This window comes from Arachis stenosperma, chromosome 5, assembly GCF_014773155.1.
Source record: "Arachis stenosperma cultivar V10309 chromosome 5, arast.V10309.gnm1.PFL2, whole genome shotgun sequence".
Lineage (NCBI taxonomy): Eukaryota > Viridiplantae > Streptophyta > Magnoliopsida > Fabales > Fabaceae > Arachis > Arachis stenosperma.
The window spans coordinates 133,545,150-133,557,866 of record NC_080381.1 but is presented as its reverse complement, the minus strand read 5'-3'; the positions used below and the strand labels follow the sequence as shown (position 1 = coordinate 133,557,866).

Below are 12,717 nucleotides of genomic sequence, written 5' to 3'. Positions count from 1 at the left end.
AGATACCAACATGATGGCTCGACCGGGGTTTTCAGTACAAACTCCTCATCGTCATCATCTTTAGAAGAATCACTCTCGTTGCTATCCACAAATACTCCTCGTTTGAGTCCTCACCGTTAACATCGATCTCTTCCACTGGACGAGCAACGTGTAGCGATGGTGGTGCGAAAGGTAAGTCATCCTGCACAAAGTTCGACTGTCTAGATTCACCACCACTGACATCACCAATATTCGTAGAAAGCTCTATCACTTGTTCCGCAATGATTCTCCCATAGATGTCAAACATTAGGCACACATGCTCGTCGCCATGGAGCAAAAACTGTCGAAACCGAAAACTTTGTTTCCCATCGGTGCTAGCAACTTATACCCCGCGCTTCCGATCTCTTTTCTTCTGCTACCACTGACGCTACTCAATATCAGACTATTCAGCTCGGACAAAGAACTTACTCGCTGGGTACGCAACAGAATGGAATTCTCACACTCAAATATCATCTCATTATTACTATTTCTCATATGGCAATTGGGATATACACTTATAATCAAATATCCACTACTACTAGACATTTTGACTTATTTTTAGAAGAAAAAGATAGAGAAAAAGCAGTAAAATGTTTGCGAAAAATACAAAGAGTTGTATATCCTTTTATAGCTATTGAAAATTTGTCATAACGTATCTCGTTTATACGGTAAACGAAATATACACATCAATATTATGTGGTTTTATCTTGTCTAGAGTATAAACGAGATTCGTATAGTATTGTTTCGTTTATACTGTAAACGAAATAAAATTTTCGATGTATTTTAATAAAAATGCTACAAATTATTTATTGTGATAAATAAAATATTTATGTTATTTATTTAAAAAAAACCGTAATTTGCGCACTAGCATTTCCATATTCTTCTACATTTGCATATGCCATATGGTGTTTGCTCGTTTTATCTTATTATCGGTTATGAATAATAACTAATAAGTAATAAGCCTTTTCAATATCTATGCATGGTTGTTGCTGGAAAATCTTACCGCTCCCTTGGATTTTGGCTCACTTATCACTGTCAGTTCTCTCTCTTTGAACTCACTCAACCCACCGAGTCACTGACAGAAAGTCACAGCTCACAAGTCACAACACAGACACACCCTGGTTCTCTTTCTTCTTGGATCTACACTCCACTCCATTATTGCCTCTCCCCACTTACCTTACCTTTCCCATTTGGAATTGGCCCCCCTTCTAACTGTCTCACTAGAATAAACGCCCACACTCATTCATACAAATACTGAAATACAAATACAATGTCCCTCACTCTCCCTCTTCTCCTCCTCCTCCTCCTCCTCCTAACCACCATTATCACAACCACCACCACTACCCCTCTCCCTTCTCCCTCTCCGTCTCCCTCTTCTTCCTATCCTTACGGTAAGAAACATGCATCTCCCTCCACCCAAACTCACTCATTCTCATAAGTAATAATATTCCAATCTGATTCACTCATTCTCTGATAAGAATAATAATATAATAATTGCAGGTTTCTCTTACCACATCGACTGCGGCAGCCCCACTAACACCACCGACCCTTTCAACACCACTTGGCTCTCCGACCGCTACTTCTCCGGTGGCGCCACTTCCATCGTCTCGGAGCCCCTCCTCTTCCAGCACCCTCACGAGAAGACCCTCCGCTTCTTCCCAACCTCCTCCGGCAAAAAGAACTGCTACACCCTCCCACTCCCTCCTCCCTCTTCTACTTCCTCTGCTCACCGCCGCTTCCTCCTGCGCACCTTCGTCGTATACGACAACTACGACGGCAAGGCCCACCCTCCCTCCTTCGATGTCTCCGTCCGCTCCACCATCGTCTTCTCCTGGCGCTCCCCCTGGCCAAGCTCCCTCTCCCGCCGCGGCGCCTACTCCGACCTCCTCGCCTCTTCTCCCTCCGACGCTGACGCCGTCCCCGTCTGCTTCTACAGCTTCGCCACTGATCCCCCCGTCATCTCCTCTCTCGAGGTATTCTCCGTCGATCCGAATTCCTACGACGCCGCTTCCACCGCTACCACCGACATTGTTCTAGTCAACTATGGCCGCCTCTCTTGCGGCTCCGGTCAGTGGGGCCCGCGCTTCAGTGCAGATTCCGACCGATTTGGCCGGTCCTGGCAGGCCGATTCTGACTACAGGACCGCCAATTCCGACAAATTTGTGGCGGTTTCCACCAAGTACGGCATCAAAGGCACCGACCAGAAGCCAAATTACTTCCCGGAGAAGCTGTACCAGACTGCGGTGACAACGGCGGAGGAAGAGGGGGGAGTAATTGAGTACGAATTGAGCGTGGATGCGAAGCTTGATTACCTTCTGTGGCTGCATTTCGCGGAGATTGAAGGGAAGGTCCGGAAGGCGGGGGAGAGAGTGTTCGATGTGTGGGTCAACGACGAGAATTTGACTAGGATTGACATATACCGCAGCGTTGGCGGTTTTGCGGCGTACACGTGGCATCACACGGTGAAGAATTTGAGTAGCAGTGCTCTGAGCGTGAAGCTCAAGGGTGTGAAGGGAGCGCCTCTCATCTGTGGGGTTGAGAATTACGCTCTTGTCCCTAACGATCCTTCCACTGTTCCTCAACAAGGTAGAGTTTTGATTCGTTGATCTTGTTGAAATTTAGAAATGTCCTTTGTTTTTTTTTCCTTTTGTGTTGATAATGTTGTGCAAATTTGGAAACTTTGTTGCTAGAAAGGAATGATTCTGGATTTTCTTGAAATATAGCTACTAATTATGTTTCGTGAATCTAGTGCAAATATAGTTACCAATTACATAGGTGGCTGTTGTTTTTTTTTTTACTTTTGATGTTCTTTTTTGGTAATTATTCTAGTAATTCATCATATTATTTTGATTTTTTTTTTATTTTAATTTTTTTTAATTTTTTATATCACTGGGTAATTACTAATTAGAAAGGAGAACAAGGTCAATATATTTTTTGATTGAACAGCAACACCGTAAGAATTTTGGTCAACGATATGTGCTGGGGGTTTTCATTTTTGTTTTTCTCCTTCACTTTCAATTTTATGATATTCTGTTTATTTGTTTGTTTGGCAGCGGTTGCCATGAAAGCATTGAAAGATTCACTTCGGATTCCAGAGAGGATGGGTTGGAATGGTGATCCATGTGCACCTACTAATTGGGATGCATGGGAGGGAGTTACCTGCCGTATGAGTAAGGATAACACTGGTCTCGTGATAAGTCAAATGTAAGTATTCTTCCTTTTTCACTTCTTTTAAATTTTAACTAATGTAATTCAGCTTCTAATTTAATTGGCTAATGTTTCTTCGTACATCATATACATGATATCTTGAAAGATTTCTTAATAATAATCTGCACTACATTTCATTTTCACACTTTAAGTGTACAGCTAATGGTAGGGTAGGTAGCCTCCATGTGCTAATTCTGCTAATGGTATGTGTGAATGTATTCGTCATGTCTTGCAGCCATCATTTTTAATTTTTTTATCAGAGGTTTCATAAGTCTTAGTCATTCTTTGTACAAAACTAGAAAAAGGCATTTTCCTAACATAAACGTTATCTTGCCAACAAACTTTTGGGCTTATCAAGACTCCTTCCCATTAAACATAAAAGGTTGGTTGGCGGTGGATTATGGGTCCAACAGGAAAGAAGAAAGGGTAAAATGGTGGAGGTGAGGATAGATTTCGGTTATTGTTCAGAGAATAGTCTTTATTCCTTGCTGTAATTTCTTAATTTTACAAAAAATGTTACATGGGATGATGAAAATTTCGTACGAACTGCATGAACAAGAATGCTACCCAATAAAAATTACGCACAATTAGTAAAAACTCAAATTTTGGTAATCAGGTAAGGATGGGTTTATCATTATTCGAGCTACATTTCACATTTGAAATTCGAGTAAAAAGTCTTTCCCCTTATTAATAAACCCTAAAACTTTGACCTTATCTTTGTTTCACTTGTCATTTCAGAGATCTGGGCAGTCAAGGCTTGAAAGGGGACATAAGTGACCAGATTAGTCTTTTGTCAGACTTGGTAAGCCTGTAAGTATCAACAGCCCAATGCTTACATATGCTTAGACATCTTTGTACAATGTGGCTTAGCTTTGTTGATGTTAGCAAGCATTGTATTATAGTAGTTAATCTCGTGAGATCCTAGCGAGGTTCCCATCCCATCCCAGTGAGAATCTGCAGCGATATTATATGGGATCTCAGCTTTCTTGTCCTAGCCGGGATCCAGTAGAAAAATATGCTAATTGACATAGGTCTATACATTTTCTCCCTTGCTTTGAAATAATCTGACTGTTGTTTTGTTATAGCAGATATAAAAGTCTGCACTTTACAACTATTATCTTGTTTTTGTTATATTTGTTCCTTGTCCGTTCAATCATAGCAATATGAATGCTATTTTGAAAATGAATGGCTTTGGTACTATCACCCTAGTTCCATTCCATCTGGTGGCTACAGTATTTATGTTGATTTGCTAAACGGTGTTGACGGAGTAACACTACATTTTGAACAAACACCGACTAGTGCAACAATTTAACTGCATTATGCTTAAGCTCTTCTTATTTTCTCTTGTTCTTAACATCATTATTAGAATTCCATAACTATATGCTAGTGTGAACCTCAAATCTCATACCCCATTTCATGAATTATGAATTGTAATTAAGTGTTCTTTCTACATATATTGGCCGTAATTTTTTATTCATATGCTCCTATACAGATGTAGTATATCATCATTCATCAAGCTTACACTTCCAGCAGGTGTTGTCCTAGACAGATATAGTCATGTTTTTATTGGTACTAATTATCTGGCAATCTCTATTTAATTTTACAGGAACCTGAGTTCTAATTCTTTGATGGGTGAAATACCTAATGGACTAGGTCAAAAGTCGCTGATACACCTGTAAGTTATTTACAGAACTCTACTGAGCAGAGTACTTTATTTGATTACTTCATTCATGTGCACTTCTCATCGCTCATTGTAATCAGAGCCTATATTTTTCTGGCACATTCAAATTCTGAGGACATCCATTGGTGATATAATATACGTACATATATATATATATATATTCTGAAGGTCTTTACAGTTTCACCTGATTTTTCAGTAGGTCCCATAGTTTAGAAGTTTGTATTTAAGTCTCTGCATTTAGCATTTTTTCTGCAACCAAGTCGTTACATTGAACCACCATTACAAAAAAAGTTACTAGTAATGCTGTAATACACATATAAAGTCAAGTGCATCACACATTTTAGACATTTTACTGATCTAAACTGTTCAATTATATAAAACAGAAATCTATCATTAAAACTAGCATATATTATTTTACCCCCTACCCTACAGTTAATGTGGTTTACTTCAGACAGCCAATCACCCTCTTCATCCTCTCTCTCTTTCTCTCGTGAATGCAACTTCCCTAACTACCACTACGCAGACCACAACCGCTGTAAACTAGCCACTGAACCTGCTATCTTGGGTTGGTTCGGGCTTAGGGGAATGAACTGAAGCCATGTTGAAGAGTGATGGATTGATAAAAGAGAAGGTGGGTTTGTACAAGGGGTATTTGTCCGCCAAAAGGAGCATCTTGTTTTAACTAATGTTTTTATAATGGTAGGACCTTCATGAAGTTTTTTGTACAATACAGACACTTAATTATAAATTTTTAACTACAGGGACCTGTTTGAAAATTGAGTGAAATTGGCCTCCAAGGTAATTAAACCAAAATATTTGGAGTAGATATTAGCCTTCAGCTGTCTGATTTATTTTGTATTTTATTTGTTCTCTGCGATGCATGTTGTAGGGATCTGTCCAACAATCAGTTGACGGGCTCCATACCAGATAGTATAGCTTCATCTAGTTTGAAACTTGTGTAAGTATGTGCTATTTTATTTACGTTGCTCACTTTTTTAGTATCATCATTATATCAAACCCTGAAATCTTCTCCTTTGGATGAGTTTTTTTTTTTAATTCATTTTTTGGGGGTAAAGAGAAGCGACCGGCGTATTGACCATGTCTAGTTTTGGTATCAAAGAAGTTCACTGGGAGTAGGCTACACAATGTGATGCCAGAGCATCTCAGATGGCTTGCCAATGGTGTATGATGGTACTTAAAGATTGTCAACGAAGTGGGAATTCATAACAATGGGAATTAAACCTAAGATACATAAGTGCTTTGATTTTCATCAGTTGAGCCTACCCAATTGTCTCCGTGCTTTTATTGTGTGTCATGATTAGCATCACGTTCATGTTTTATATAATATGGTTTCAATGAACCCTTCTTATTTATTTCATTTATTTAATAAATTTCCTTGAAGGGGAGCCTTGGAGCAATGGTTGAGTTGTCTCCATGTGACCTCAAGGTCACAGGAACAAGATGCAGAATTAGCCATTGATGCAATTATTAGGTTATGCTGTTTACATTCCAACCTTTTTGGATGCGGCTCTCCTCTAGACCTTGCATTAATGTGTGATACTTAGGCACCAGGATGCACTTTATCTAATAAAGTTTCTTAAATGCGTGTTTAGATATCATTAAGTTGCAAGAAAAAAATTCTTTTAATAAAAAAATCTTTTTAAAAATTTTAGTATGTTTGGCTAAACTAAATATTATGTTTTCTTTCTTTTTCATTTATATTTTAAAGATCTTCAATGCAACTTCTTTTCTTTGATGTTTACATTTTACAATACACAGCAACAACGATATTTAAAGGAAGAGACTGCTGTACTTAATTGAAAAATGACTTGCCATTTTAGTTTTGATTCTCATATAATAGATGTAAGGTTTGGGATTGTTGGTCATGGAAAAGCCACGGAGAGAAAAGAAAAGGTTAAATTGATATGGGAATCCTATGATAAATAACTCAGGTTTTGAGAAAATTTACTCATAGATTGGCCTCTCTTTTGAAAATTACAACCAAGTGTTATGTTACCAAAGGGGTCTCCTAGATGGACTTAGTGGTACAATTGAAGTGTATCAAAAAGAAAAGGTCTGACAGACCTATCTAAAATAAGGTTATGTATAATTATTTCTCCAAGAATTTTCTTTGGCATACTTTATATCCTTTTATCTGAAGATCTACCTGGATATTGCTTTTCCAGTATAAACTCTGGCCTGACTACTGCCTTTGCAGCAGAGTTAGAGCTACCTTATCATATTATGAAAAGCTGCCACATATTTGTAAAGAAAGGGTTAGTCAGCAGTGCTTTAAACTAAATCTTAGTATGAGTATGGTGAGAATGAAAAGCAATATCCTGTGTTTAACTTTGCTTAGTCCTTAATTAAGCAGATTTTGGGTGTTACAAGGTAAGACCATTCTATGTATATATTCCCATTAAGGAGAGGATGGACAATTAGTACTTAATCTCTATTACAGTCTTAAATGGTTGTCTTTTCATCCAGGAGACCCTTTTTTTTGCTCAATTAAGTTATTTATTTATTTATTATTCATTTTTTTTTCATAATCCATTCTATCATGACAGGCTATTGAATGGTAACTTATTGGAAGGACGAGTGCCGGAGGAACTTTATTCGATTGGTGTCCATGGTGGAGCTATTGAGTATGTCACTTTAATCTGATAGCCTTTCTATCAAGTTCTGCATAACGCTATTTAACATATGTAAACAATTCTATCTTTTACTATATCTGTATGTTTTTGTAATCTGGAAGAAGAGCCACATAATCCCTTCTAGTCTTGAGTATCCTCTGACATCAGCATTGAATGCTAAACTTAGCTAAATGGACACCGCCATTGCCCAATGTTGGCTATATGGCCATTTTGGTGTTAGCCTGATGTGAATTTGATGCGTTGCAAGATCACTTTTTAAACTGAATTTACCCTCGTTTTAAAATAAGAAAAAAAAAAAGACTAGCTTCACAAAAAAAAAAAAAAAAAAACTGCAGAAAAAGTTGAAAACGAACAGAGCTTTTTTAAATGGGGGAGTACTTGGAATTGTGCGTCTATGAAGAATACGGATAAAATTTGTATTTTGCAATCCATTGAGACATGGAGATTTCTTTGATACCCTGATCATCGTAATACTCTTTATTGATCAGTGGCTCACAGTCATGAAGCTGCCAGAAATAATCAATTATTTATTTTGGAGGTTGGGGGAGGGGTGGGGGGAAATTGAACTTTAAACCCATTTAGAAATAATGTTTACACACGTTTTTTTTGTTTAATTGTTTTTGGCTCAGTCTCTCCAGCAACAAAGGTTTGTGCGGTGTTCCAACCTTGCCATCCTGTCCTATATTTTGGGAGAATGGAAGGTTATCTACTCAGGGTAAAATTGCAATAGGCTTGTCATGCTTTTTTGTTTTCTGTGTGGTGGTGCTGCTGGTCTTTGTCTTGATCAGGAGGAGAAGAAATGATTATGACTTTGCTCTGCCTCATGAATTAACATGTAAGTCTAATTTTAACGAGATTCTTCCATCTAGCTTTAATGTTTTTGGGGACGCTAACTATGGTATCTGTTCCTCTGCCAAGCTTGTTTCGTTGGTTTTGTTTTGTTCTTGTTTGTGTGTGTGCGTGCATTTTTCGTTTGTTTTTTTTTTGTGTTTTTACACATGAAAACTCAGGTAAAATTTATACTCACTCTTACCCTGCAACCGACATACCTAATAGATAAAAAAGTGAGGGAATATTTACACAGGATTAGAGGATACGGTCCAGTCCTTAAAGAGAACCAGTAAAGAAAAGGAAACCAATAAAAATAAAATGGGGGAATGAGCTCTCAAATCCCAGAAAAAGATTCGATGGTGCTTCATTGTTTTGCACTAATGTTGCACAGAATGACAGTTGGATCATAGGCTTAGAGATTTGATGGCTCTTAACTGGTGGCACTTATTCCTCACATTTTGGTTTCAATTTTATGTATTTGTTTTCTATCTAGTACATTGATCCTAAATATTATTCAAAATTATTGTTATTGCTCCCCTTTTTTCTTTCATCCTATGAAATTGAGGACGTTAATATGGTGGAAAGGAGGTTGAATCGAGAATGTTCTCTTGCCAAGGCTTCGGCATTTAATGCTGGACAATGTAATCGCTGTATTACACTTATGGTTAGTTCTCCAACAGGTGGTGCAATATTCTTGGAAGGAGCACTTAAAGATTGATAAGAGTAGTGTAGCCATAACTGAATTAGTTGAGCAAGAGAATGGTTAGTGAGCTCACATAGTTAGAGTATCACTAGTCTCTGCCTTGTAATCAGATTAATCATTCATGCAATTGAGATACTTTACTTCCTTTCCAAGAAACTTTGCTTCTTGCTACTTTTGTGATAATTTAGCGAAATAGAGGATGTTAATATGGTGGAAAAGAGAGAAGTAACAAAAAAAAAAAAAAGTGGAGTAATGATAAATCACACATAAAGCTGGGTTCAAAATGTTAGAAATAGGTGCCACTAATTAACAGCCTTTAGATCTCCAAACTTATGGTTAACGGTCACTGTAATTGCACACCATCATTAGTGCAAAAAAGAACCAATGAATCATTCACCGTCAATCCTTTTGCATATGTTATGATTAGATTGGGTAGTAATCACTACAAAAATGTTATGAAAAGGACGACTCCCATAACAAATAGAGGGGTAAAAAACCTGATTAAAGACAGACATTCCTTCTCAACCACAACAAACAACAGAAGCAAAGTCTTATCCATAGGTGATATCTGTTACATGGATTAAATAATGCTATTGTGTCCTATCATATGTCATGTTTCAAGTGAAACTGTTTACATATAAATCTCCTTTGACCATCTTGTGCATGGTTCAGTTAGGTCTTCTTCTATCTTTTGCAACTTATCTATCTTCTATTTGAGTCACCCTCCTAATTGAATACTCTACCAATCTTACTCTTCACATGTCTGAAACACCTAACACGGGATTCTACCATTTATGCAACAATAGGTGTTATTCCAACTTTTTCTTCTTATATCCTCATTCATTATTCTTTCCATATGTGTTTGGCCGCTCATTCATCCAAGCATCTTCATCTTTTCCACACTAAGATATAGATAATTTTGTAGATAAATGATAATATCTTGATATTTTATTGATATCAAAGTACAAACTATTTTTTCAAAATATTTTTAATATCTTTTTAATTATATAAGGAATTTTAGATATTTTGTATTAATCATTAAAAATGCATAATATTTCTATAAACATTTCAAGAATATAGGTCAAGAATAAGCTTTAATATGCCGGCACAATTGGAATAAGTCATGAATTTACACATATTAGTCCCTTGAAAGAAAAATTTAGAAACACTTTTATCCTATTTGTTGTTACAAAGGATTCTTCTAGAATTTAGATTTATTTTCTTATTGAAGATTGAAGAGGACTCGATTCGAATATTATGTTACCTATTTGTTAGTTCAATAGCTAGAAAAGTCTCTCTCTCTCTCTCTCTCTCTCTCTCTCTCTCTCTCTCTCTCTCTCTCTATCTATATATATATATATATATATAACACCTGCTTCAAGAGTATGGCTTACTTTGAGTGTAACTCTGTGCTTAGAAAAGAATGTTTGTGATAAAAGATGCATAATAGGTTTGTGATTCCAGATCCACTATCAAAGCCACCAGAAATACTTACAACTGTTGCTAGATTTCTTAGCTGGGATTCTTGTTCCCTGATCTCTTAGTTTCTTGCACATATTTTCTACAATCTTTTACTGAACTGTTACTACCTCATGCTTTGATATTTGACATGCATGACCTGAATTTTTAACATTGTGCATTGTCAACTATCTTCAAAGTAGAAGCCATCTAAAGTACACTTTTACCGAATTGTATTGTCTTCAAATGAAAATGTTAAGTGTTAACAGAGCTTGGTATATCTATTCAGTTTTACTATTTTGATGACTCTCCAGCCAATCAACTTATCAACCACCCCTGTGGAATGTGATTACAGACAAAAAAATAAATAATAAAATAAGATAAAATAAAATAAGCCCCTGCAAAATCACATCACACGGGATTTGTGACAAGTTGTTTGGATTGTTGTCAAAGTGAGTCGCAGAAATAGCATTAGTGATATCTATTATTTCTTTAATCAATCCTATGCTAACTGTTGACTATTATGTTGTTTCTTTTGCAGCATTAGCCGCCAAGAGAAACAGATATCAGAGGCAAAAGTCATTGATGCTTCTTGAGATGGAGAGTCAACATGCCAAGGGATTGGTAGCCTCACCCTACACTCAACAATAACCCTTTCCAAATGAAATTGCCCAAGGAAGGATTGATTTTCATACTTTTCGGCTAAATATACACACCAACACAGCCTATGGGAGATTGAAAGCCTTACTCCATCAATCGTTGGCCACGATGTGACTAAACATGCGGCTTCCGAATAACCAAAAAATAAACAAAAAAAATGGCTTTCTGGGATTTGCCTTTCCCGTTTCACTGTCTCATCAAGGATTCTAGAATCCACTTGTTATATATGTGTTGCTTTGTGTCACATTTTTTTGACCAATCACATGAAGGCATATTATATACAATATTATATTGCCTTTTATGTCAATACCCGTCTACTGCTTCTGCTGAAAGTGTAATGGGAACAAACGAAAAGTTTAAGCATCTATGGATGAAATTTGACCAAGTTAGAGTCCATTCTTTTTTTTATACTCATTTGATCTGTGTAGCTACTAGATTTTTCTTTTTTATTAATTGTGAATTTGTGATGTAATTGTGTAGCTAAAGTAGCAGTGACTGGATTTTGTTGTACGATGTATTTTAAGCTTCTGTTATAGTAAATAAAGCTGACGGAGAAATCCCAATACATTTATTTGAGATAAAACTTAGAGTTTGATTTGCTGAAGATTCGAGGTATAATTCTTGAGTTTTTTGGGATTTTAGTGAGGCAGCATTATGTTAAGATATATACTCACATGTAATGTCTTATCGGCAAGGTTATAAAAATTCAATAAGAAGTTCAAAAGTTTAATTGAAATTCAATTTAGGTATAATAAAATAATATATTTATATATAAAATGTATAATTTAAAAAAATTGATTTTTTTATTTATTATTTTAAATCGGTTTGTTATTAAAAAATTATACAAGTTTGATTGGTTAACTAATTTTGATAGACTTTTTTTTAAATTTTTGATCAATTTTTTGTCAAACTATTTTTATTGTGAAGTAGACTCGGGTTAGAGGTTAGTATATACTGGGGGTGTCCCTCTCTCCAAAATTAAAAAATTTAATGTATAAAAGCCTTTACTTTTTATATTAGCTATCCTAATTTTAATTTTTTTTTCCATTTTTCTAGAGTTATATTTTTCATATTGGCCATTTTTTAAGAAATGCTCTAGCTTTATCCCTAACCAGACTGGTCTAGTGGTTGATTTTATATTCAGTGGATTGAATATACTCCTCTTCATCCAAGCAATTAAAGGAAAAGTAAACTTCCACTCCACTTTTTTTTCTCTTCCTTTCATCTTTTTCACTTCCATCCATCCAAACAAAGCCTTAGAGAGAAGTATGTTCCACATGTGGAGAGGATTGGTGTGATGGCTATGGTTCAATTATTTTCTTGTAATTTGTTTAAGGTTTTTGAGTCACAGTACAATGTTAAGTGTTAACTAGCCATTTATTTGTGACCGATTATTTATACACATAAGTATTTTATTAGCTAGATTGGTGGCAAAATAACTAACACGATTCGGCTTATTTTTTTGGTTATTGGAGGCATGCATGTGATGTGCTATGTTACGAGGG

At 36.3% G+C, this 12,717-nt stretch overlaps 1 protein-coding gene across 2 annotated transcripts; it reads left to right on the top strand.

The window, feature by feature from the left end:
• The first annotated feature begins 986 nt into the window (after window positions 1-986).
• Window positions 987-11,843, top strand: LOC130979984 (receptor-like protein 4). 2 transcript variants are annotated; one of them, XR_009086836.1, is made up of 9 exons: window positions 987-1,409; window positions 1,519-2,604; window positions 3,072-3,222; window positions 3,964-4,035; window positions 4,832-4,900; window positions 5,362-5,537; window positions 5,668-5,704; window positions 5,796-5,864; window positions 7,474-7,548. XR_009086836.1 is itself a non-coding variant. In XM_057903566.1 (9 exons), exons 1-9 carry the CDS (start codon window positions 1,289-1,291, stop codon window positions 11,201-11,203), a joined length of 1,962 nt encoding a protein of 653 aa, XP_057759549.1. In that variant the 5' UTR covers window positions 1,001-1,288; the 3' UTR covers window positions 11,204-11,843. The 2 variants fall into 2 exon arrangements, 1 of the variants encoding a protein (XP_057759549.1); XM_057903566.1 differs by lacking the exons at window positions 5,362-5,537; window positions 5,668-5,704 and adding exons at window positions 8,190-8,395; window positions 11,094-11,843 and having other exon boundaries at window positions 1,001-1,409; window positions 7,474-7,551.
• Window positions 11,844-12,717: the final 874 nt, after the last annotated feature.

What these genes read in the sequence shown, in the direction of transcription:
- LOC130979984 (XM_057903566.1), top strand. Translation starts at nt 1,289, where the DNA reads ATGTCCCTCACTCTCCCTCTTCTCCTCCTCCTCCTCCTCCTCCTAACC. An exon ending in TTGTCAGACTTGGTAAGCCT is followed by an intron (nt 4,036 to 4,831) that starts GTAAGTATCAAC and finishes TTAATTTTACAG; the next exon opens with GAACCTGAGTTCTAATTCTT. An exon ending in GTCCATGGTGGAGCTATTGA is followed by an intron (nt 7,552 to 8,189) that starts GTATGTCACTTT and finishes TTTTTGGCTCAG; the next exon opens with TCTCTCCAGCAACAAAGGTT.